The sequence below is a fragment of the Gossypium raimondii genome, chromosome 7, assembly GCF_025698545.1.
Source record: "Gossypium raimondii isolate GPD5lz chromosome 7, ASM2569854v1, whole genome shotgun sequence".
NCBI classification, from domain to species: Eukaryota; Viridiplantae; Streptophyta; class Magnoliopsida; order Malvales; family Malvaceae; genus Gossypium; species Gossypium raimondii.
The window spans coordinates 36,574,886-36,600,669 of NC_068571.1; the positions used below are offsets into that span (position 1 = coordinate 36,574,886).

At 34.2% G+C, this 25,784-nt stretch overlaps 4 protein-coding genes and 1 long non-coding RNA gene across 5 annotated transcripts; 4 read left to right on the forward strand and 1 right to left on the reverse strand.

Moving 5' to 3' along the window:
- Positions 1-687: 687 nt before the first annotated feature.
- On the reverse strand, positions 688-1,787 carry LOC128042605 (uncharacterized). The gene is made up of 2 exons (XR_008198097.1): positions 1,551-1,787; positions 688-962 (listed from the first exon to the last, which is right to left on the reverse strand). It is a non-coding gene; the product is annotated as an uncharacterized LOC128042605 (long non-coding RNA).
- A 3,272-nt stretch (positions 1,788-5,059) lies between these two features.
- LOC105793600 (pentatricopeptide repeat-containing protein At1g62930, chloroplastic-like) lies at positions 5,060-7,091 on the forward strand. Its single transcript, XM_052633237.1, has one exon. The coding sequence runs from the start codon at positions 5,615-5,617 to the stop codon at positions 6,872-6,874; it is 1,260 nt and encodes a 419-aa protein (XP_052489197.1). The 5' UTR covers positions 5,060-5,614; the 3' UTR covers positions 6,875-7,091.
- Positions 7,092-7,503: 412 nt separating this feature from the next.
- LOC105762145 (carboxyl-terminal-processing peptidase 2, chloroplastic-like) lies at positions 7,504-10,021 on the forward strand. Its single transcript, XM_052633920.1, has 9 exons — positions 7,504-7,585; positions 7,706-7,739; positions 7,885-7,953; positions 8,207-8,324; positions 8,789-8,829; positions 8,918-9,026; positions 9,129-9,226; positions 9,324-9,420; positions 9,494-10,021. Exons 1-9 carry the CDS (start codon positions 7,504-7,506, stop codon positions 9,689-9,691), a joined length of 846 nt encoding a protein of 281 aa, XP_052489880.1. The 3' UTR covers positions 9,692-10,021.
- Positions 10,022-18,981: 8,960 nt separating this feature from the next.
- LOC105793574 (pentatricopeptide repeat-containing protein At5g18475) lies at positions 18,982-20,882 on the forward strand. Its single transcript, XM_012622467.2, has one exon. The coding sequence runs from the start codon at positions 19,219-19,221 to the stop codon at positions 20,788-20,790; it is 1,572 nt and encodes a 523-aa protein (XP_012477921.1). The 5' UTR covers positions 18,982-19,218; the 3' UTR covers positions 20,791-20,882.
- A 98-nt stretch (positions 20,883-20,980) lies between these two features.
- Positions 20,981-23,415, forward strand: LOC105793589 (DNA polymerase II subunit B3-1). Its single transcript, XM_012622479.2, has 4 exons — positions 20,981-21,594; positions 22,026-22,110; positions 22,921-22,962; positions 23,103-23,415. The coding sequence occupies exons 1-4, from the start codon at positions 21,064-21,066 to the stop codon at positions 23,174-23,176; spliced, it is 732 nt and encodes a 243-aa protein (XP_012477933.1). The 5' UTR covers positions 20,981-21,063; the 3' UTR covers positions 23,177-23,415.
- Positions 23,416-25,784: the final 2,369 nt, after the last annotated feature.

The following is a 25,784-nucleotide window of genomic DNA, read 5'->3' on the forward strand; positions in this document are numbered from 1 at the left end:
TACTAGGTGCACCCTCCAGTCCTTTAGTCAGGAACTCTTTATGTGGTGGCATGCTTTATTTTTGTTTATATACAAGAAACATAAAATTATATTTAGAAATATAAGCAATTCATTACTTATATTATCAACAATATAATACCAAAAAAAAAAATAAACATCACTAACATTGAAAAATTAAATTTATTGCATAATTCATAATTTATTTATTTTTTGAAAATAACAACTGATGCTATTATTCAAAAAGAGAAATCAAAATGGTTACAGGCCTTAATTACCTTGACCCTACCTATTCATCTATAACACCTCAAACTCAGCTTAGACGTTATGGCTAAATCTGAAGTTGTTACGTAATATGATTGAAAATTTAGTTTTCAAGTATCTGAAAAATCATCATAAACTCTCAAAATACTGGATTTATTCAAAAATTAAATATTATCTAACTATTTTATTAAAAACGTTGTTTGTATTTTCTAAAAACTTATAATTTTTGCAACGTAAATTTCTTAAAAAGTGATATTTGTAAAACACAGTTCGTTGTTTGAAAATCTTTCATTTTGCAGAAAAAGCAAATTTTGTTGACTAAAATGTTTGAACAGTATTAAGAAAAATACGAAAACAAAGTTTTAAATCTAAACAGTAAAAAAAAAGTCCAGAGAGTCCAAAATTTACAGAACCCAAATACCAAAATTTAAATAAAACAAATAGATTATGACATTAACTGAGCTCCCGATTACACCAATCAGCTTAAGTCTGAGAATTACTTAAAAATACTAGTCAAACAGAGAGTCGGTTTTCAAAATTAACTTCAACGTACTAACATCAATATCTGACATTAAACCTCAAATGCACTTCTCATCTTCTAGAAAACAGCAGTTCATCAACAATTCTAAATCGCCAAGGGATCAATCGCCTCTCCAACCTCACCCAAAACGCAATTGATTAACACGCAAAATGCTTCCAACCTAAAATTAAACAAGAAAAGAAAACAGCAAGCATAAACCCCACTTACAATACAAAAACAAGATTCAAGAGCACCTACACGAGCCACTGACGTCGAGAACGAAATGCACAACAAAAGGACTGGGAGCGATGTTGTGAAAAGAAAGAATGAAAGAACAAAAAGAAACAAAGAAAATCCAAGAACAAGTCTAGAGAAGAATGGCGGCGTGGGGACTTGGAAGAAAAATAAAACAAAACATAAAAAAAGAAGAAACAAAGAACAAATTGTGAAAATCAAAACAACAGAGACTCGAACTAAGCAGCCCCATATTTAACAAAATAAAAACACCCCCTTCCCACGCAAAGACTCAAACCAATGACCTTCAACCCACATTAAAAACACTTACCCACTAAACTAGATACCGACTATTGACAAAATTGAACCAAAACAAAAGTTAAAGATTTCGGGGCACTACACCATCCCTTATTGGTCACCCAAATGGTGCCTTGAAAAGCACATAATCAAAATAAAAAAGAAAATGCACAAAACAGAAAACAAAACCAGAAAATGAAGCAAACAAAAGCATAAAACATAAAAACAAATAACAAACCAGGCCTAAAACCCCTTCCTTCAAAAGCAAAACAATCAACACCTTCTTTGCATCAGTGAAACAAGAGACCAAATGCCCATCGAAATCATCCAGTTACCATCCAGCCATTCTCTAGTCTTCTTCAAATCCATCAAGTTCATCGGACATACCAAACGCCACCAAGCCCGGACTCAAACACGCATCTAACCACCGTCTCCACTGGCTCTCCTATCACGGTTCATATTTTTTTGTTTAGAGTTTTGAATGCTTTTTCTGTTTTTTGAACAAATTTCTTGTACTGATTCATATATTTCTATTGCTTTTGGACTACTTTTTTCTATTGATTTTGGACTGCTTTTTCTTTTTTTTGATTGAAAATTATTTGATTTTGCAAATGAAGAATATATTCCCTTGTGGCTTTGTCTAATTATATTTCTGTTGATTTTTTTAAGGAGTTGGATTTTTTTTAATTTTACTGTAATGGAACAATAACGGGAACAACGGCCGTTATTGCTGCAATTGGCCATTACCTGTTAAATTGCGTCCGTGATTCACTGCTATTGGTGTGATTCCGCTTTACACTGCTATTTTCGATAATAACAATTTCGGATGGCGCTGCTATTGCTATATAACGGCCGGTATTCCGCTACTCGACTGCTATTTAAATCTCTGAAGGCAATTTAAAGTTATGAAAAAGATTATAGAAAGTGAAAACTAATAAAAGAGAGATCAATGCTTACTTGTTTGAGGAACAAGGGACTGAACAAAAATGCCTTAAACTGTGAGACTTAACAACCTACCAATAGTCTTCCACATAAGCATATTAATTTAATAGATTTAATATTTATCTTGATAATTATTTTAATATTAAAGTAATTAAGTTTAATCATAATTGAGCTCTTTAACTTTATAAAGAGAGCTTTGGGTTATTATTTTTCACACAAGAAAGTTAAAGAAAATTATCTGAAGAAATTATTTTAAAAAAATTCTATAGATACTTTTCATATTTACAACTTGACTCCAAAAATTTAGAGAAATTAAAAAATTTCCCCACTAGTAATTTTGTGAAAATTTTTCTAATTTGAAGCGAGCCCACACTCGATAGACGTGAGCTTGAGGATAGCGGAGAAGAATACTCGATCGAAGTGTTCATCCTAGACGAATAAAAAATATATGATTTTAATTAAGTGTTTATTACTTTAAATAACACAATCAAGTTCTAGTTTTGGAAAAAAAATTAAAACTCTTATTTTTCCTCAAATATATTTTCCGTTGCATTTTCCAAACCTAATTTTTCAACGTAATGGAAAGCCTAATTTGACGTAGCAAAATACAACAGATCACATGTATATATTTAAACCATAATCAAAGTTTCATGTGTATAATTGCATTAAATCAAAGTTCATGTATCAACTTGCACATAATTTTGAGATTTTGTCCCTTAAAAAATTACATAATTTTAAAGGGTGAGGACCAAATTGAGAAAAAGAAACTATAATGTTGAAGGTTAAAAAATTTAATTTTAAAATCAGTTGACTTGTAAACATGTACGGACTGGTTGAATAGAGCTTTAATAATAAAATTAAATGGAGGATCAATATTTTTAAATAATAAAATTCCAATGACTCAATGTCTCAAAATTAAAGTAGAGAGATTAAATTTTAAATTTCAAAAGAGTATAGGGACCTTTTGAAATACTTAAACATAATTTTAATATTTTTATAAAATTTTAATATTTTTATAATTTTAATGATATTTTCATTTTTTTTGAAAAAATGAAAGATTACATAGGGTTTGCCATCTAATTGGTCCATTAATTAATTTTAATAGTTAACATGGTCAAAGAGAGAAACTTTTAATGGAGGGACTTGATTAACTTTTATGTTAACAACAAAGGCTCAATATTGGATGCGAATTAAGTCGAGGAGCTTAATTGATTTATTTTATTTTTTATTTCTCAAGGGTATTTTTATACCTATAAACCTATATATTATTATGATGAAAGTATCATTTATATTCATTTTACTATTTATGACAATTGAATATTTTGGAAGTTGTGACTGACTCTCTTAACAATATCATTTTTAAAATTTGAACTTAAATTTTCTTCTTTAAAGTCCAATAAACTTTGTTGTCCACATATTTTGAATCCATCAAAATAAAGACCTACATGTCACTTGATATTACAAATTTCTTGTCAAATAAAAATAAAATTAAAGGATGCTTACTAATCATTTTGTTTAAATTAGTTACCTGATTTTTCTTATTATCAATAATTTCATTACATCATATAAAAAATAAATTCGGATAATAAAAAAAACCAAATATAAATATTTAATTGGAGTAAAAATTCTCTCAATAGAAAAATAGAGAAAATATATATATGACAAATAAAATATTAAGGCTTCATAAATAATAATAGTGACCTGATTTCACTAAATAAGTAAATTTAGCATAACAAACAAATAAACGAAACCTCAAAGCACATATAATGGTGAAATTACTTAAATATCCTACCCACACTACTCTCTCACACATAAAGGGCTTATTCTAAAAAATTTTTCACTCTATTCAATCAAACGTTCACCCTTATATGAAAGGGTGATGTGACATTTAAAAAATAGGTATAATAAAAATTTAGCCTTTAACATTTATATTTGATATCAATTTAATCATAATTTTATAAATTTAACTATTAAAATTTAGAAATAATCTCAATTTGATCATCAAAATTTATCTTCTGCTTCTCCTACCGCCACTACCATTGTTGCCTTCACTTTCACCTCAAAATTAAAAGAAAATTTAAATTATGGATAAAAGTAATAATATATTAAGGCTTCTACAAATAAGATCAGTGATCTGACTTTGCTTATTATCAATAATTTCATTAGATCATATAAAAAAATTAAATTCAGGATAGCATCTAAAAACTAAATAAAATATTTAATTAGAGTAAAAAATTCTCTCAATAAAAAAATGGAGGAAAAAAATAGATAACAAATAATATATTAAGGCTTCTACAAATAAGATCCGTGACCTAATTTCGTTAAATAAGTAAACTTAGTAGAACAAACAAACAAAACCCCGAAGCACAGATAATGGTGAAATTATTTAAATATCCTACCCACATTAGTTTCCCTCAAATTTTGCTCTCTCACACATAAAAGGGCTTATGCTCAAAATATTTTCACTCGGTTTGATCAACCGCTCACCTGAGAGGGTGGTGTGACATTCAAAATTTAATCCTTAATATTTACACATTAGTTTCCCTACCCACATTAGTTTCCCTCAAAATTTACTCGTGTGACATTTAAAATTTAACCTTTTTAACATTTACACATGAGATCAATTTAATCATAATTTTAAAAAATTAACCTTCAAATATCAATTTGATTGTGAGAATTTATCTTCCGCTTCTCTTACTGCCACTGCCATTGCTGCCTTCACTTACATATCAAAATTAAAAATTTTAAATTCTGGATAATAACTTAAAATCCAAATATAAATATTTAATTTTGAAAAAAAAAAACAAATAATATATGAAAACTTATGCAAATAAGATCAGCGAGTAAGGAGCACAAACAAAACCCACCCTACTCTCCCTCCACTTTTGGTGCACAAACAAACAAACAATTTTGGAGCCTTTAAACGGAGTATAGTATTCTTCTGCTAGTTCAGCCGCCGCCGCCATTTATGGGGTTTCTTTTCAAAGCTTAGCTCTTGTTTTCCCTCTAATTGCAAGATATGGGTCTGCTTCTTGCTTCAGCTGTTAATGGTGGAAGGAACCTTTCTAAGCTCCACTCGTCTTTTTCTCCTTATTTTAATTACATTTCTACCCGCATAGAAGCTTTAAGTGAGAATTCAATGTCTGTGAGGGGAAATCGAAAATCCTATCCTCGCTTCAATAATGTTGATGATGCTCTGACTTTGTTTCACAAGATGATTGTGGAGCACCCGAAGCCTTCCATTGTTGAATTCACTAAATTATTAAGAGCCATTGTTGGAATGATTATTCTTTCAACATCTTGATTAATTGCTTTTGTCGACTTGATCGAATTGATTCTGGGTTTTCTGTTGTGGGCAAAATGTTGAAGCTAGGTGTTAAACCTAATGTTGTTACTTTTTCCACTTTGATTAGGGGACTTTGTAATCGAAGTAAGATTTTTGAGGCTGTGAGTTTGTTTGATGAAATGATTGAGAAAGGGTATCAACCTGATTTAATTGTTTACACTACAGTACTGGATGGGGTGTGTAAAACTGGGAATACTGATGGAGCTATTAGGTATCTAAGGATGATGGAAGAAAGAGGTTTCGAACCTGATGTTGTAGCATATAGCACTGTCCTTGACTGTCTTTGTAAGAAGGGCTTGCTAAAGGAGGCTCATGATCTCTTCTTCGAAATGATAAAGCAAGGCATTAAGCCTAATGTCGTCACATATAGTATATTGATCGATGCGCTTTGCAAGCAAGGAATGATATCTAAAGCCGAAGATATTGTTGGCATAATGACAAAGCAAGGCATTAAGCCTAATGTTGTCACATATGGTATATTCATCGATACTCTTTGCAAGATGGGGGAGGTTTCTAAAGCCGAAGTTGTTGTTGACGTGATGAGAAAGCAAGGCATCAAACCTAATGTTGTCATGTATAGTACATTGATAGATTCGCTTTGCAAGAATGGTATGGTTTCTGAAGCTGAATTTATTGTTGGCACGATGAGAAAGCAAGGCGCTGAACCTAATGTTATCACGTATAATATATTGATGGATTCACTTTGCAAGAATAGTATGGTTTCTGAAGCTGAAGATATTTTTGGCAGAATGAGAAAGCAAGGCATTGAGCCTGATGTTGTCACATACAACACTCTGATGCAAGGTATGTTTCAGTTAAGGAGAGTTTCAAATGCATATGAACTTTGGAGAAAGATGCTTGCTTCTGGACAAGTTCCAAATCTGGTGACCTATTTGATTTTGCTGGATGGTTTATGCAAAAATGGGAAACTCGAAATGGCATTGAAAGTTTTTCAAGATATGCGGAATAGTGGGTTGCAACTCGATACCATCTTTTATACCATCCTAATTGATGGCTTGTGCAAAGCTGGGCATATCGAAGTTGCAAAGGAATTATTTTGTCAACTCTCAGTCAGTGGTCTAGAACCCAGCGTTTACACATATTGCATAATGATTAATGGAGTGTGTAAAGAGGGATTGCCAGATGAAGCATACCGGTTGTTTAAGAGCATGGGAGATAATGATTGTTTGCCTAACAGTTGCTGTTATAATGTAATGATCCGGGGATTTTTTCGAAATGACTATACCACAACTTCTTACGGAAATGGTCGGTAAGGGCTTTTCGGCAGATTTGTACACTTCCAACTTATTTTTGGATCACATCTTACAATCTGGTGAATCTATCTTGATCTGAAATGTTTCACATGATTGTCACTTGTAAATTTGAATCAGTTTGTTCATAAACACTTGTATATAATCAGTTTAGTTGATGATGTACTTTGAAGATTAAGGATGAATGAAACAAATCTTATACACCGTGTTTCACTTCTCAGACGCATGGAAAAGCTATTTTGGGACATAATCTTTTTCATTTGAAATCAAGCCTCAAATTTCATACAAATATAGTCTAAGTTTTGCTCATTTATTGCAGAAAACTACATATTGTTGTTGGTAATGGCTGATTAATATATCATCCCATGATTTGTAATGCTCATCTACTTTAAAACACATTATTTCAACTTATATATCTATCTATAGTGAGCATATTTCGTGACACCCCAGGCTCTACGTCGAAGGCTTAACTTTGCTGGCTGCCTTAATCCAATGTATCAGACAGATAAACAGCAAGAACCACAAGTATATCGAACTTTGCAGCTTCTCACGATCGCTTCATATCAGACGATTCACACTCCAGCATAGGCCTGCCATCGGACGAAGAACAAGACTGGGGAACAGAGAATGACATGCGGCTAATACTTTGCCTCTTCAATACTGAAGACTCAGCTGACGAGCACAAGTCTTCTTCTCCTCTAGAGGTCCCTGCTTGTTTGTTGTGATTATTCGGTTTATCTGCAGGCAACCTTTCTTCTTCCACACATTTTGCTCTCTTCCTATGCAATGAACCATTATTGCCATTTTGAAATGATGGAAACCTTTGATCATTAGATGATTATGTCTATGATGCAGCGGACAGATTGCAGTAAGCGTGTTACTATCGGTGAAGATATATCTATTCAGCAGAGCCGTACATAGATCTTTCATTCCGTTTTCTTTGCTAATGCGTCGGTTTATACATTCTTTTTCAGTTGTCTACTGTTATGCTCGTCTTTTTGACTAAACTACAGGGGACCAGAAGGAAGTTCTGTGGAATTAACAGTTCAAACCAGACCCGAAATAAAGCACTTAGCTCTCACGTAAGTTAAGTGTTTCATTTGAATATCTTATGATGTATTTGAACTTGATATATTAGTAACTATATCCGAAGTTCTACCAATATTAATTAATTCAGCATTTGAAAATATGCTATTGTTATTATGCATTCCAAATTGGGTGAGGTAGAATATGAGAATAGGTGAGGTAGAATATGAGAATATGTATTTTGTCATTCTTTTATACCTCTTTTGTGAGAGATTTAAGATTGACCCATCTGCGATTGCAACTTTCTAGGCGAGAAAAGATTTCACTGAATTCTGTAAAATCAAGGCTATGCGAAGTTCCTGGTTCGGAAAAGAACTACCCCAAAATCAGTTATATTAAGCTAACATCATTCAACCAAAGGCTTCTGGTAAGTGGAGATATTGACTGCAAATACTCTTTCTATTTGTTGAAGATATGGACTAAGCCATGAAATCGTATATCCTATAGTTTCTTAGGAGTCCATTCACACAATAAACTCTTGAATTTCTCTCTTTGTATAAACAACCTCCTTTTGTTTTCTTCTTCTTTTTGTGCATTTTTGTCTTCCTCTTTCTAGTTCGGTTGTGCCTCTTTTTAGCCTTGTTAGCATCTTTCCGAGGGGGACTTCTCGGAGATACCCTTCCCATCCTTCTTTAGTTTATATATAGGGTATTATCCTAAAAAATTGCATTTACTGTAGCTGCTGTCAAGGAAGTGATCTATACTTTAAGGAGTAATAGCGTTAATGCCTTTGTGTTGGACCTTCGTGATAATAGGTGATTAGCTTTTGATATGATCCGTTTTAAACTCGCCCTTAAGACAGGTTTTTCTAAAAGATTCAATTTGCTGCAGTGGTGGGCTTTCACCCAAAGGAATCGAAACCCCAAGATTTGGTAAGTTAAAGCCATTGAAATTAAAAATTTCTTTTATCCATGTCAAGTTTCATAGCACAAGTTATCATCATTTGTTTTTGTGGAACAGGTTAGAGAAGGGTGTGATTGAGTATATTTGTGATAATCATGGAGTTCGAGATATATATGACACGGATGGAAGCTCAGCAATAGCAGCTTCAGAACCCCTAGCTGTACTGGTAAGCTCGGTTTAAACAAAAGGACTTTATTTCTTACTGTTACAATGTCAAATCTCTTTCTGTATGTCAGATCATGGTTTCCGTTACCCGAATTTTCATTAGGTGAACATGGGTACTGCAAGTGCGAGTGAAATTTTAACTGGTGCGTTGAAAGATAATAAACGTGCAGTATTGTTCGGAGAACCGACATACGGGAAAGGGTAATTTACACTTCGTTTACTACAGTTTATATACAAGCATATCATCTTCCTATATCCTTGTAGATCCTAACTAGAGTGATCCATTCCACACCTGCAGCAACAAGATCCAATCGGTTTTTCAGCTATCTGATGGCTCCGGATTGGCTGTTACCGTAGCTCATTATGAGACACCTGCACACAACGATAGCAACAAGGTTTACTTTTGATCTCTGTGTGTCTCTCTAGCTCTTTCCTCATGACCCTTGTTTCATCTGTTCTTCCATGTAGGTTGGTCTGATCCCGGACCATCCTCTACCAAACTCATTTCCGAAGGATGATGACAGTTTTTGTGGCTGCCTTCAAGACCCTGCATATGCTTGCTATGATGAATTCTATTATTTAATTTATGTTTTACGCAATAAATACTTGATTCTTGTTCTCAATTATATGTGCTTATTTCTTATTTTAATATTTTCGGGATATTAATTCATGTTTAATGTACTTAATCAGAAGAGCAAAAGTCTCTGTTTAAGAGTAGATCTAGCATAATTAAGTGAAGTTGCATGCAATCCTAAAAATAGGATGACATAAATCTACCGGATTAGAGTCAAATCTAATAGGGAAATCCATAGATCAAGTTAATACGATAATAGAGGTTCTAAATAGAAAGAAATTTCAATTAATCAGCCTAAAGTCAATTACTCTTACTCTCAAAAGAGAGATTAGCATAATTTAGTGATTTATACAGATCAAGATACCAAGTAAATAAATCGTTTAATTGATTCATAATAATAGATGAGGTCTAGGTGGATTCGTTCTTGGGTATTGTCTCTCTTATTGGTTATTATTCGATTATTTTCTTGATTTATTCTTTGTTGAGTTCTTAATTAAATTAGTTTAGTAATTTTAGCTCAAAACCCATCACTCCAATTTGTTGGCTAAATAGTAAGAAAACGATAATTACTAATACTTTTAGTCCTCATGGATATAATATCTCTACTTACTATAGCTATACTATTTATCAATAGGTGTGCTTACCTTTGTCGTATTTTTAATTAGTAACGTGACACACATTATCTGTCGAAGAGGTAACTTTTCTTGCACTGCATCCAATTCTTTGAGATAGGACTCTACCTTGTATATTGTATCCTGGATTGAGACAATAACATCATCATGAACCCTTCTATTCTTTGCATTCCATATGAGCCACAATGAGCACACTACCTTTTTGTAAATATTTAAAGGAGACACCTCCAAAATATGTATTAGCCAATTTTGTAAAAGAGCATCTGAAAAATCACTACGCCGTACAATATGCAATTCTTTCCGGATATCACTCACAGATGGGCAAGCTCGGAAAATATGCTCCAAAGTTTCAATACCAACCAAACACGTGGGACACACTGTTGAATTCCACAATTTCTTGTTGAACAGGTTATAGAAACTAGGAATAAAATTATGGAAAATCTTCCAAGCTGTAATTTTTTTTTCTCAGGTAGCTTAAGTTTCCATAATTTATTGTGAAAAAGTTTCTAATTTCCATTATTCCCAATTGAAGCAAATGTAATAAGTAACATGTAACCATCCGAACGGTAAAGTCACTTGAAGCTTCATTCCCCTAAACCACCGAATCTTCATGTGAGTTCTAAGCAAGGGGAAAACACAACACCTTATCTGCAATTTCACTGCCCAGTAACCAAGTTGTTGACACCATTTTTTGGATGGAAAACGGGGTCAACTTGGGTTTTGAAAATGAAAATTAAAATGGGAGTCGCCACCGATCCTTTTTGATAAGGTGTGATCGGATCACCTCGAAAAGTGGTTGTTTTTAATAAACGATTTAATTTTATTAAAACAACAAGTTTTGGTCCACGAAATTCAGAAAAATTGGTTCGGGAGTCGGTTACGCACGAGGAAGGATTAGCACCCTCGATACGCCCAAAATTGGTACCTAGTTGATTACTTAATGTCTTAGTGTCGAAGATTGAAAACTTTAAAGGAATTTAAAATACGATCCCCAAAAAAAAAACTCGAATGGCATGGATTTAAATTCAATAGGATATTTGGCAATTTGGTTAAACGAGAAATCGAAACCCAGCACCTTAGGGCACGTTCCTCGAATTTCCAAACGCAAAACATTGCCTTATTTTGTAATTTTTGAAAGGATATTTAGCTATTTGGTTGAACGAGAAATCTCGACACCCAGCACCTTAGGGCACGTTCCTCGAATTTCCAAACGCAAAACATTGCCTTATTTTGAAAATTTTTTTAAAAGAATATTAAGCAATTTGGTTGAACGAGAAAAATCGACACCCAGCACCTTAGGGCATGTTTTCTCGAATTTCCAAAAGCTAAATATTGCCTCATTTAGAAAAATTTTCTTTTTTTTGAAATATGGTATTTATGAGCATAATGGAATAATAAATAAAGTAATCGACTAAAAATAATATGAGCAAAAACGAACAATAAATAAAAAGAATCCATCATGTATATACAACAACAAATAAATAAATAAATAAATAAACTAAAACATAAAAAATGGACATATAAATAAATAAATAAATAAATAAATGAACATAAAGTAAAATAAAATAAAATAAAATAAAATAAATAATAATAACAATAAAGGAAAATAGATAAAATCATAAAATATGAAAATATGTTTGTACATATAAGGAAATATATATGTATGTATATACATAAGATTATAAAAATATGAAAATATATATATGTTGTAAAGTTATTAGATATAAAAGTTTATGTAAGTATATATATGTATATTTATGAAAATGAAATATATATATATAAACATATATGCAGGTATGTGAAAATACTATATAATAAAATATATATGTACGGGCATAATACCTAAATGTATATATATATATATATGAAATAAAATTAAAACTAAAATAGTATAAAACTAATTAATATTATCACAATAATAACGAATAAATAAAAGAAAAATAAAACTAATAATAATAATAGTAATAATATGAAATTTATTAAGAAAACAAACAAAATAACAAAAGGACTAAATTAAACATTAAAACAAGATTCGGGGCTCAAAACGCAAATAAACAAAAGCGGGGGGACTACTCTAAACATTCATAAAACATGGAGGGACTAGTAAAGCAAATTGCCCTTCCATTAAAATGACGTAGTTCGGGTAAGGATTAAATTGAAAACGCAAAATATTTCCGGGTAAAATTCAAAAGACTAAAAGAACCTAATTTTAAAAGCATTAAAAATCAGAAGGGCTAAACGTGAAATTAGCCCTTCCGTCAAAAACACGCGGATCTCCCGGATCGGGTCGGGTCAATAAGGTCAGTCAAAACAGCGCTGCTTTTGGTGCTCGAGTAGTCGCCCAAAACGACGTCGCTTTGGAAGGCTATTTAAACTAATTTTTTCAAAATTTTCATTCTTCTCTTCTTCTCTAGAAAAACCAAAAATTTCTCTCAAGTCTTTCTCCTTTTCCGAAGCCGGTCGAGGTCCGCCATCGATCAATCACACCGCCGTGGGTTGGCCAAGGCACGCTGCAGATGTGCATGACGGGAGACCAAAAGTTTCCTTTTTCACGAATCGCCTCTCCCGGTGAGTTTCTCTCTTTTTATTATTATTTATATTATATGTATATAAATAGATGAACAAAAAAAGAAAAAGTAAAATAAAAATGGTAAAATATGTAAAAACGAAAAGGGTCGGAAATCACCTTTGATTTTTTTGTTTCTTATTTCTGTGAAAAACGTTACAAAAAGAAAAGGAAAATAGAATGAAAAAACCCCCTCCACAATGAAGACATTTGGCTTTTTTTTATAGCCCAAGTTACATGTTATTTTTACTATTTCTCTTGCGTTTTCTGTTGTTCTTGCGTGTTTGCTCCATTTTGCAGGTGATTGACACGCAAGTAGGCGAGTTGGTGGCGGTGGGTGGTGTCAGAAGGGCAGGTGGCCGTGACTTGCGGCGCTGGAGGCTGAAGAACTAGGTGGCTAGGGTTTTTTCTTTTTCTTTGATTTGGTGTTGGGCTGCTGTTGGGTTTGGGGGTAGTTGGGTTTAATGTGTGGGTTTTGGGCCCCGGGCAAAAATGGGCTTGTACACAAGTAATTTCCTGTTCATCCCGTTGCCTATTCTGGTGGTTAATCAGCTCCGATACAAACATAATGGATGATTTTTCCTCATTATTTTGTATTATTCGTTCTGGCATCCCTGGCATCCAAACATCCTCTCAAATCCTTATATTGGATTAAATTCCACACACCAACTCAGGCCCAAATTAAGTAATCCCTTCGCAGCACAGATACTCTTCCAGGTATAATATGGGTAAGCTCTTAAACTCACACTCATAAAGTCTGTATATGAATAATATTTTGCTTTAAGAGCTTGCGCTAACAACGAATTCGGATTTTTTTTATCAACCTCCATCATTGTTTTGCTAATAGAGTGACATTAAACTTTGCCAAACTTCTAAACCCCAAACCCCCATTTTCTTTAAAATCACATAATTTTGCCCACTCACACCAATGAAATCCCCTTCAACCCTCATGATTTTTCCACCAAAATCGACTAATAGTACTCTTCAGTTCAGAGCAAAAAGAGGCTAGTAACAAAAAGCCCTTGTGATAAAGGCCGAACACACCAGCTCTCAATTCGATACCTTATACAATCCTTCAATATTTGAAAAGATCTTGTTTTGTTTCACCCCACCATATTAGCCAGCCCTATGTATCACTCGGGCTCAGAAGAGGTCATAACACCCAAATAATTCGATATTCGTTCCTTATTAATCTCATCAACATTTGAGCTAAAATAAATAACTGATTTATTGAAATTAACAAATTGCCCTAAGAAACTCTCACACTCCTCCAAATTTTGTTTTAACACCAAAGTTCTCCCAACTGTGGCCTTTCGAAACAATATATAAGCGTCAACAAAAAATAAGTGAGAAACTTGTGGTCCCCCTCAACTAATTTTCGCTGACCCTTACTAAATCATCTTAGATTGTCATTCGCATAAGGAAAGAAAACCCTTCACAACATATAAGAAAAAGATACGAGCTAATGGGATCTCCTTGTTTAATCTTCCTTCTAGGAGAAAAATTATGACTCACCTCACCATTCAAAACCACAAAGTAGGAGACAAAACTAATATAGTGAATGTTAAAATCCACCCATGTTCTAGAAAACTCATTCTTAACATAATTCTTTCCAAGAAACTCCACTCCACCCTGTCATAGGTCTTACTCATATCCAACTTTAGAGCAAAGTGTCATTTCTTTCCCTTCTTCTTCCTTCTATACGCATTAAGAATTTCATACGCAAGTAGGATATTATTCGTAATCAGCCTACCGAGAACAAATGCAATTTGCGCCTCATCCACACACAAATTCAACACTTTTTCAAATCTATTAACCACATTTTTTGAAATAATTTTATATAGAACGAGCATAAACTAATAGGACGAAACTGTTGCATGCTCATAGGGTTTGTAACTTTAGGAATAAGAACAATGTACGTTTTATTAATATCGACTAGGAACATACCTTCATTCAAAATTCCAAGATAATAATCTTCAATATATTGTCCCACGATATGCCAATAGCTCTAGTAAAACATAGCGGGAAGCCCATCCGAACCCAAACCCTTTGTCAGGGCCATTGCTTTTAAAGTAGTATAAATTTTCTCCCATGTATACCTTGCAGTAAGGGAAGCATTCATCTCATCATTAATACATGTGCATACCCCCTCCAAAATATGGCTCGGATTCCTCATTGTGATGTGAATAAATCTGTGAAATACTCATTCACAACATCAAACAGACCCTCTCCTTCTCGAACCATTTTCCCATCATTCTTTATTAAGCAGCTTACTAGTGATGCACCCGTCACTTCCTCTTCCTTGTTAGATGATGATATTACTAGACTTTGGCATATGCGTTTAAGGCATATGAGTGAGAAATGCATGACAGAATTGAGCAAAAAAGACTTCTTGATGGGCACGAAATTTACAAAATGAAGTTCTGTGAGCACTGCGTTTTTGGGAAGCAAAAAGAGAGTTCGATTCACCAAAGAAATCCATAACACGAAGGGAACATTGGATTATATTCATTCTGATCTTCGGGGACCATTTAAAGTGTCTTCGAGAGGTGGAGCTAATTATATGCTAACACTTATCGATGTGTTTTCCGCATTCAAGTCCTAGAAAACTATGGTTGAAAAATAGACAGGAAAATAGATAAAACACCTTTGCACAGATAATGGCTTAAGGTTTTGTTCTAATGAGTTTAACGAATTATACAAATTAGAAGAGATCGTGAGACACTTGATAGTTCATCATACTCCACAAAAAAACGACGTTGCAGAATGAAGGAACAGAACGATCATAGAGAAGGTTCGATGTATGTTGTTAAATGCTAATTTACCGAAGTAGTTTTGGGCTGAAACAACCTCTATTGCATATTTTTTGATCAACTGATCTCTATCCGTTGCCATTGAGAAAAAGACTCCACAAGAGGTATAGTCTAGTAATCCTACTGATTATTATTATTTAAAGATTTTTGGATGTCCTGTGTATTCTCATGTTGATAATGGAAAATTGGAACCGAGATAAATTAAATGTGTTTTTCTTGGTTATAAGGCTGATGTAAAAGGGTATAAGCTATGGTGTCTTAAAAATAGAAAAGTTATGATTAGCATATATGTTATTTTGTTATGAAACTGCTATGCTGCCTAACTTATCTCTTAAAGACTCTTCAAATAAAGAACAACAAAAGCAGGTGGAGCTTCAAATTGATCCAATATCTACAACAGAGTTGACTCCTCAAGTTAGTACAGAAATTCAGAACAAAGTCATTTGTTCACCACAATATTCTATTGCCAAAAACAGAACTAGAAGAGAAATTAAACCTCCAAAGAGGTATGCCGAGGTTGATCTAGTTGCTTACGCTTTAAATGTGGTTGAAGATATAGATGCAAATCAAGAGTCATAACTTATTCTGAGGCAGCTAGCTATGAAGACTCAGAAAAATGGATGTTTGCCATGCAAGAAGAGATAGAATCACTCCACAAGAGTAGAACATAGGATCTTGTGAAGCTTCTTAAAGGTGAGAAGGTTGTTCGTTGTAAATGGGTGTTCATGAGAAAAGAAAGAGACTCCAAGAGTTGAAGAATCCAGATATAAAACAAGACTTGTTGCAAATAGTTACAGTCAGATTCCAGGTGTGAACTTCACAGATGTGTTTTCTCCTATTGTGAAGCACAGTTCAATTTGAGCCTTTCTTGGTATTGTGGCTATGTATGATTTGGAGCTCGAACAGTTAAATGTAAAAATAACATTCTTGTATGGAGAACTTGAGGAGGACATTTACATGCAACAACTAGAGGGCTTTACAGTATCAGAAAAAGAGAACTATGTTTGCTTGCTAAAAAAGTCCCTTTATGGTTTGAAACAGTCACCGAAGTAGTGGTATAAAAGGTTTGATTTTTTTATGACTACTCATGATTTCAAAAGAAGTAGCTTTTATAGTTATGTTTATTTTAAGAAAAATAGTATTGATGACATATTGATAGTAATGAAAGATAAATGAGAGATAAGAAAGGTTAAAACTCAGCTTAGTGAAGAATTTGAAATGTAGGATTTGGGAGCAGCAAAGAAGATACTTGGTATGGAGATTCTCAAAGATAGAAAAGCAAGTAAATTGTATGTAAGTCAGAAATGGTACATTGATAAAGTTCTTTGCATGTTCTATATGCAGAGTGCTAAGCCTGTTAGTACTCCATTAGCAGCCCATTTCAGACTTTCATCGACTTTGTCTCCACAATTAGATGATGAGATTGACTACATGTCACATGTTCCATATTTTAGTGCAGTGGGATCTCTTATGTATGCTATGGTTTGTTCACGTCTAGATTTATCATATGCAGTCAGTGCAATTAGTAGGTACATGACAAATTCTGGTAAAGAACACTAGAAAGCAGTTTAGTGGATTTTGAGATACTTATGAGGTACTACTGATGTTTGCTTACAATTTGGAAGAACTAGAGATTGAGTCATTGGGTATGTTGATGCTAATTTTGCTGGAGATCTTAATAAAAGAAAATCTCTCACAGGTTATGTCTTTACAATTGGAGGTTGTGCAATCAGTTGGAAAGCCACTTGGCAAACTATAGTCGCTTTCTCTACCACTGAAGCTGAGTGAACTCAATGAATACCTCCGATTGTAAAGAAGCTATTTGGTTGAATGAACTCTTTAGTAAACTCAATGAAGACCTTCAAATCAGTACAGTATTTTGTGACAGTCAAAGTGCCATCTTCCTTGCAAAAGATCAAATATTTCATGAGAGAACAAAGCATATTGATGTTCGATATCATTTTGTTCGTGATATTATTGCTAGTGGTGATATTGTTGTGAGCAAAATTAGTACTCATGATAATCCTGCAGATATGATGACTAAGTCACTTTCTATAACCAAGTTTGAGCATTTTTTAGACTTGATTGGTATTCATCGTTGAAGATAAAACCCTTAAAGGATTTCATGGAAGAGGTGGAGAACTTGCTCATTAATAATTCGTGTTAAGGTGAAGATTGTTAAAGTTGTTTGACCCAAATTTTAAGACATTCCTTGCAAGTCAAGTTAAACAAAATCTAAGAGATTGCTTGCAAGTCAAGTTAAACAAAATATATTTTATTTCTAGAAGATTTAGTAGTATAATATATTTAGCATTTATTAGCATAATATATTTTACATTAAATAGAATTAGGCTTTTTCAATCTATAAATAGATGTAGTCGAAACTTCTCTTGTATCATCCGAATTCGACATTAGTGAATTTTCTTCTCCTTTGCCCATGATTTTTCCTGAAAGAGTTTCCACGTAAAATTTGCATTTTCTATTTTTTTCTTTCTTTTTCTTTGCGATCTTTCTACATTGTCATTATCGAAGTTCAATTTTCACATTTATCTTTCCCCAATTATTTACTTTATTTACGTCATTATCGAACTCATTGTATTGCCACAAATAGCTTTATTATACAAATCGTTTCAAGTGTTTTCTTAAATTTTGTAACGAAAACCCTAAAATTATTTGCTTTTTGTAATATATTATATATTAGTGAAAACTGAAAAGAGTATTGGAAAAGAATCAAATAGTATATTTCAGTTTTTTTGGTTGAATTGCTAAATTATAAAATTGTGGCAATATGTTTGAGAATTTTCATTATTGATATTGGAAGATATTATTTTTTTAGTGAATTATAAGAGAAATATAAAATTCTAACAGTAATGCGATTAATAAGATTTAAACTTAAGTTACACTTGAGGTGATAAACACCGCAAGTATTAGGGGTGAGATCATTTTAATTCAACCAAATATTTTGAATTTTTAAACAGTTCATTTTTTGGCCCTCAATATTTCCATATTAATTTTTATTTTGTAATTTATTTTGATAAAATTAGTTTGATTATACCTTTTACAATAATTTTGTATAGTTTCAAAGTCTTTTATAAATATTTCTAAAAAATATTTTTCAAGTAAATTAAAATAATTAAATTTTATATGGTATTTAAATGTTTTTTATATAAAACTTTTAAATTGCTTTCATTAATTTAAATAAAAAATATTGATTTTTACACCATAAAAATAAAAATTATTTATGAAATTAATCACTTCATGGAAGCAGCATTTGTTCTTTATTTTAAGGTTCGGTTGGGTTTTATTGGGCCCTTTGTAAATTTGTAATGGACTGGACCAAGCATCTCATTTAATGAATTGAAACCCACAACTCCACCATGCTCTTTGCTCTTCTTCTCCATTCACGCCGTTGTGGCTTTCCCCTCTATCCTTTCCTCCACCCGTAACTTCTTTGTACGAAATCGTCGACGATTGCCGCCATCGCCTTCTTTTTCCTTTCCTCCTTCTGGTTTTTTCTTCTCTTCTGAGTTCTTCCACCGCCGTGTTTCTCTTTTCGAATGTTGTGTTCCCCGGATGATGAAGACTTGTAAAGGTGGAGGCATTTTGTCATGAATTTGGTTAGAGTTTCATTCTGTAAGCAGCGCTGCTTCTCTTCCTCTTCATCTCCACTTCCATGGATCTCCCCCCTACAACTCCTAAAACCCAACTTCCAAAAACCAGATCCTCCTCCACAACCCTCACTTGCCTCTACTGAGTCTCAAAGGAAACCCAAATTTATCTCTCACGAGACTGCCATCAACTTGATCAAGCGTGAGAAAGATCCACAACGGGCCTTACAAATATTTAACAAGGTGTCGCGGCAGAAAGGCTTTACTCATAACAGTGCCACCTATGGAACCATCCTTCACAAGCTTGCTCAATCGAAGAAGTTTCAGGCCGTTGACTCATTACTTCGTCAAATGAGCTATGAAACTTGTAGATTTCATGAAGGTATATTCCTCAATCTCATGAAGCATTTTTCCAGGTTTTCTTTACATGATAAGGTACTTGAGATGTTCAATGCAATTCAGCCCATTGTTCGTGAAAAACCTTCACTGAAAGCTATTAGTACCTGTCTTAATCTCCTGATTGAATCGAACCAGGTTGATTTGGCTCGAGATTTTCTGTTGAACTCCAAGAAATCTCTCAGGTTGAGACCCAATACCTGCATTTTTAACATCTTGGTTAAACATCATTGTAATAATGGAGACCTTGAATCTGCGTCTGAAGTTGTAAAGGAGATGAAAAAATCTAAGGTTTCTTATCCCAGTCTGATTACTTACTCAACCTTGATAGGCGGTCTCTGTGAAAGTAGACGACTTAAGGAAGCCATCGAATTGTTTGAGGAAATGGTTGGTAAGGATCAGATATTGCCTGATGCTTTAACCTATAATTTGTTAATTAATGGCTTCTGTCGTGAAGGAAAAGTCGATCGGGCGAGAAAGATAATAGAGTTTATGAAAAACAATGGATGCAGCCCTAATTTATTCAATTACTCTGCTTTGATGAATGGCTTATGCAAGGAGGGAAGTTGGGAAGAAGCCAAACAACTTTTTGTTGAGATGAAGAGCACAGGTCTGAAACCTGATACAATTGTTTATACTACATTGATGAATTGCCTTTGTAGGGCTAGTAGAATCGATGAGGCGATGTCATTGCTTAAGGAAATGAAGGAAAACAAATGTGAAGCCGATGTTGTTACTTTAAATGTATTACTTGGTGGGTTATGCCGAGAAAGTAGGTTCCATGAGGTGCTTCAGATGCTCGAGAAGCTGCCATACGAAGGTGTTTACTTGAACAAAGCAAGTTACAGAATTGTATTGAATGCATTATGCCAGAAAGATGAAATGGAAAAGGCAGCTAAGCTGTTGGGTCTGATGTTGGATAGGGGGTTTTTCCCACATTATGCAACGTCGAATGAGGTGTTGATTCAGCTTTGTAAAGCCGGAATGGTAGATGATGCAGTTACAGCATTGTTTGGATTGGCTGAAACGGGGTTTAAACCAGAACCACATTGTTGGGAGTTTCTGATTGAAATGAACTGCAGAGATAGGAAATTGCTGCCTGTTTTTGAACTACTTGATGAGTTAGTAATAAAAGAATGTACTCATAATCTTCATGTTGGTGCTACTTTTGCTTAGCGTCATGTGCTTGTAAAACTATCATTGTTGAGCATTTGATTTAGTGATACGTCCATGTTTTTTCTCGGTGATACTTAACTATTACCGATTTATAGATTTTTTTTTTGTCTAAAATTCAGAGTACAATATATTGAAGCTGGGCCCATCTGAATTGTGTTGCAGTTAATTGGATTTTTAAGACTTCTTTTAAAAGGGAATCCAACTTTTTGTCACTCACGAATTGGTTTCGTAGCCCATTTAAAGTTAAGCCCATGAGAGAACCCAATCTACATAATGGCCTTAGATATCAGATCCATGGAGTTCGGAGTTGAGATTTTCCGGAATCTGAGAGAGAGAGAGAGAGAGAGCGCAATGGCCTCCTCTTCCAAGAAACCCAAAGAAGAGAACAAGAAGAAGAAGAATAAGGAGAAGAGCAACAGAACCGCTGACAAAGACACAAAAAAATCCATTAAAAAACCAGAGAAGAAAGCAAGTGCCTCCAAAACACCTACCAAATCAAAGCCAAATCCCGAATCAAAGCCAGACAAAAGCAAAAACAAGAGCAGCAATGGAATCCCGGTCAAGTCCCAGGTTATTGCCGACCCATCTTCAAGCTCTGAATCAGAACCCCAAGAAAACAGAAACAACTCCCACAAGAACGTTAAACCCAACAGCAAAAGGAAGCGAAAGGAAGAAGTAGACGAGGAAGAAGAAGAAGCAAAGGTGTGTAGATTTCCAATGAACAGAATCAAGAGGATAATCAAGACTGAAGATTCACATATGGCTGTTTCTCAAGATGTTGTTTTTCTTGTTAACAAAGCCGCGGTAATTCCTTTTTCTTTCCCCCTTTTTTGGGGTTATTTTCCTGAATGCCTTTAGGGTTTCCTTTGAATCTTTTCCTTCCTTTTTTTTAGTCTTTAAAGTCATAAAGTGGGGTTTTTTTTCCCAATGTGTTTATCCTCCAAGGTTAAAACTTGATAATCGTTTGCTGTCATTTATGGGGTCTATGTTTGGTTGAATGCATGCCTTAAATGTATTTTGAAAAGTTGGGATCTTGAAATTGTTGGTCTTAAATCATTGCTTTAATTCTGCTCAAAATTGTTGTTGTTTTTTTAATTTTAAAAAAAATTGGTGTTTTGCATGTTGTTTCTTCTTCTCTGTGGAATTGGTATGGTATGAGCATTGTTTGATCCAAAGGTAATTATCACTCTGTTTCATATTGTTTATTGTCTAAATGTATTTTTGTTTTTTTGCAGGAATTGTTTCTTGAAAAGTTCTGCGAAGATGGATACAAATGCTCCATTAAAGATCGCAAGAAATCACTTAGTTACAAGCACCTATGTACGTTCCTTTTTGAATCCTCCTTGTATATGTTGTTTCCTTTGCCGGTTCTATCTGACATTACTGTAGAATATTAGCATGAGCCTTGACTTACTCGACCTTACACATATTTGCTCAAACAACACTAACTATTGCCAGGATTGAAGCTTGGGATGCATTTTCGGTTAATATCTATTGTTACAATAATGTTTCTGAGCTAAAAAAGTCGGATTCTTATGGAATGTGATACTGCCAATGGATTCTCATGGTTTGGTCAGCAGAATGAAAGCTTCTATAGATGAGTTTATAGAAACATTAGTTTAAAATTGGTTTATGTGGCTTAGGGTTATACTTTGGTGATTCCTGTATTGCATCAAAATCTACCTTATGCTGTTCTCTCATTTGAATTGAAAATTTTGGATGTTTAGATTCGGTTCTTTCTTCTGATATTTTAATATGGCTCATGTAGGCGAACGTAAGCTGAAATCAATTGATTTTCAAATGGAATTGTTTCATTTCTCTGCATCAGTATGAATAACACATATCTTGCACAACATAATCTCCTTCCATTTCTTGTGATTGAATGTACATGTTATGGGGTGCTTGAAGTTTCATTAAGACGTTTCAGTTATACATTTTTCGTCTTGAATTTAAACGAAGTATATAGTTGAATGATATTATACTCTTCATTTCTTGAAAAGTGGACCTTGGGCAAATCCATACTGCTCTTATTGCACAAATTTGAAAGAAATTAATACTATTATTGTTGCAAAAAGGTTTAAATGTATTCAACTGCGGTTGTGTTAAGATGCTCCTCTCTTTATTTTGCAGCAACAGTTGTCCATGAACAGAAGAGATATGACTTTCTATCAGGTATTGCTAATTGTAATTTATTTTTGTTTACAGTCTCCTCCCGTTTGTTCCCTTTACATATGCTGATCCGCATTGCCAGCTTTCTCCCAGCTTTTTCCATGATTATTTACAATTGCTGGAAATTTTTTTGGTGTTTCCAGATTATGTCCCTCAGAAAAAAAAAGCTGAGGATGCATTAAAAGTGATGAATTTAGCCGAGACAGGGGAGGGATAGGAGCTTGGATGATCAAGGCACTGGCCTGCTTTTAAGCAAACTAGGACATCATTGGCTTGTTTATGGTTGTAAGTTGGAAGAAGATATTGGTGCTGTACTGTAACTTGTTTCGGTAACACGGGATTTGATCTCTGAGCTCGCCTGCATGCCAATGTTTCGCTAACATGAATTACTGCATGTCCGTACTTTTTTGAGATGGTGAAATGAAAATGATGAAGATATGATGGGTTAGTCGTAAATGATAATTTTTGCCTGGTTCTAGCATAGTTTTGGGATGCACGTAATATATTGCTTTTATATCATAAGATTGTGATGAAAGATCTGATCACAAAGAAATTGTCTTTTGCCCCCCCAACCCTTGGTGCTAAAACGAAGAAAAAACTGTCTAGTTTCTTATAATTTGATTTCCAATGAATTATATCGGTGCTTGAACCGTATAGGAAGTAGTAAAGCTTTTACATTTCTGCCAATGCCCAGCCCAATTGACATGACACGAATACAAAGTCCCTCTATTTCAATAAAATATGTCACAATTTTCAGTGAAAATTTAAATATTTTGATTTTATAAAAAATATTTAAAATTATTTCATTGAAAGTTTTGTTTATAATAACTTTTAAAGAAAAATAAGTTAAATTTAATGAGACGGAAGGGTATATTTTATGGATCTCTATGATGACAAATATTATGAGAATTCTTTTCAACTACAATGATGGAACTGAAGGCAAGGGCATTGATCCTAGTGTATGTGTTTACATAACAATAATTCCCATTACCAACTTGATCAAGTGAATCGCACAAATTGAGGCCCATCTCTTTTAAGGTTGTTTATATAACAACAAACTATAATGGTCGAATTGGATCTTTGTAAGGACATTTGTCCATTTTGAGTTATATAATAATAACGCCAATTATCAAAGTATATTCCACGTTTAACAGTACAAACTTTAGTGATCGCATTGAATCGGTGTAAGTAATGAAGCATAGATATTGGCCTTTTTGGCCTCTATTTTTGTATTTATACAACAACACTGTTGAGTAATATTTTGCTTGTGTCTTATTGATATGAGTATCCGAGTATTTATATATGTTATTACTGGTACTATTATAACTCATGATAGGGCCTCATTATTTTATCTTGATTCTACTGCCTCCAGTATTGACATCTCCAGGTTTGTTGGGCACGTGTCTATGGAGCACGCGGTCTTTTCTGCTCCTGGGACTGGCGTTCAGGGCAAGCTCTGTATCTACTGGATGCGTGTGTGGGTGGCCTGTGGAGCATGTGGCACTTCCTATGAGTTCCTTGGATACATGCGAGGTGAGACTGCGGCCTTCCCTAGGTTTCTGTGAGCTAGGTTTGTAACCTTATCTTGTGAGTTGGCTTTACGAGCTGTGCCTGCGATCCTGCCTTATGAGCTCACGTAAGGTTCTTGTGAGTTGGCTCTGCGAGCTGTACCTGGGATCCTACCTTATGAGCTCGCGCAAGGTTCTTGTGAGTTGGGTTTGTAGCCTTGCTTTGTAATCTAGTTCGCCTTGTTGTCCTCTCGTGGCCGGGTCATGGGTCGAAGGCTTGGATCTTTTCTAGGGTGCAGGTCTCAAGTTACTGATGTAAAACAATCTGCTCCCCCTCCTAAAATAGGCCTAAGGGGTATTATAAAGTGGCAGCTTGCGAGCGGTTACAAGGTAGGGCATTTTATTTGCCATCATATATTAAGAATTTCAATTGGAATGCCATAGGAAATGTTTTAAAGAAGTAAAAAATTGTGAGCTGATTTTGTTAAACAGTTAAGTTTTATATGATAACTCTCAAAATTCGGATCCAGTGAATCAGGTCGGGTTGAGGGCGTTACAAGGTAGCTCGCCACTTACTGTGAGTTCACAAATCTTGGAGGGTTCACCAAATGTGCATGCTACATGAATGGTCATCACACAACACTAACTTTTATTTCAAGGTGTTCTTTGGTGTAACACCCCTAACCTGTATCTGTCACCAAAATAGGGTTGCGGAGTATTACAGGGAAAATTATAACTTAAAAACTTTCATTCTTAAAAATTTCATATATCATAACATAATTCATTCAAACACATGCATAACGTCCCTTATTCGAGCCTTCGGGGCCTTAGAATCACTTTAGAAATGATTTGGGACTAAATCAGAAACATTTAGAATTTCATAAAAAAAGATAAAATTTTTCAAACTGTAGGGTTTACATGGCTGTGTGCCTCATATGGCTGAGACACACGCCCGTGTTTCAGGTCGTGTAACATTCAAAATAGGGACACATGGCCGTGTTCTAGCCCGTGTTACTCACTGACTTGTGCCACATGGCCAAGTCACACACCCTTGTGCCAGGTCATGTAACTGGTTGACTTGAAATCTTTAGAAACTACAGGGGACACACGGTCGTGTCATAACTGATGCTTATTCTCTAGATACCGTCATTGCTTCTTCTCTGGGAAAAGAAGTTCATGACCCGTGGGCCTTCTAACTCCACGCAGCATTGCTCCGTCAGGCTTTCACCCATTGCAAAAAATTCCCCACTGCTGTAACACCCCTAACCTATATCCGTCATCGAATTAGGGTTAAGAGGCATTACTAATCAAAACACA

Excerpts from the sequence above, each read along its gene's own strand:
- LOC105793589 (XM_012622479.2), top strand. The coding sequence starts at position 21,064 with ATGGCCTTAGATATCAGATCCATGGAGTTCGGAGTTGAGATTTTCCGG. Across the intron at positions 21,595-22,025 it reads TTCTTGTTAACAAAGCCGCG|GAATTGTTTCTTGAAAAGTT; the intron begins GTAATTCCTTTT and ends GTTTTTTTGCAG. Across the intron at positions 22,111-22,920 it reads ACTTAGTTACAAGCACCTAT|CAACAGTTGTCCATGAACAG; the intron begins GTACGTTCCTTT and ends TTTATTTTGCAG.
- LOC105793574 (XM_012622467.2), top strand. The coding sequence starts at position 19,219 with ATGAATTTGGTTAGAGTTTCATTCTGTAAGCAGCGCTGCTTCTCTTCC.
- LOC105762145 (XM_052633920.1), top strand. The coding sequence starts at position 7,504 with ATGCGGCTAATACTTTGCCTCTTCAATACTGAAGACTCAGCTGACGAG. Across the intron at positions 7,740-7,884 it reads GATGCAGCGGACAGATTGCA|GGGACCAGAAGGAAGTTCTG; the intron begins GTAAGCGTGTTA and ends ACTAAACTACAG. Across the intron at positions 8,325-8,788 it reads CATTCAACCAAAGGCTTCTG|TGGTGGGCTTTCACCCAAAG; the intron begins GTAAGTGGAGAT and ends AATTTGCTGCAG.
- LOC105793600 (XM_052633237.1), top strand. The coding sequence starts at position 5,615 with ATGTTGAAGCTAGGTGTTAAACCTAATGTTGTTACTTTTTCCACTTTG.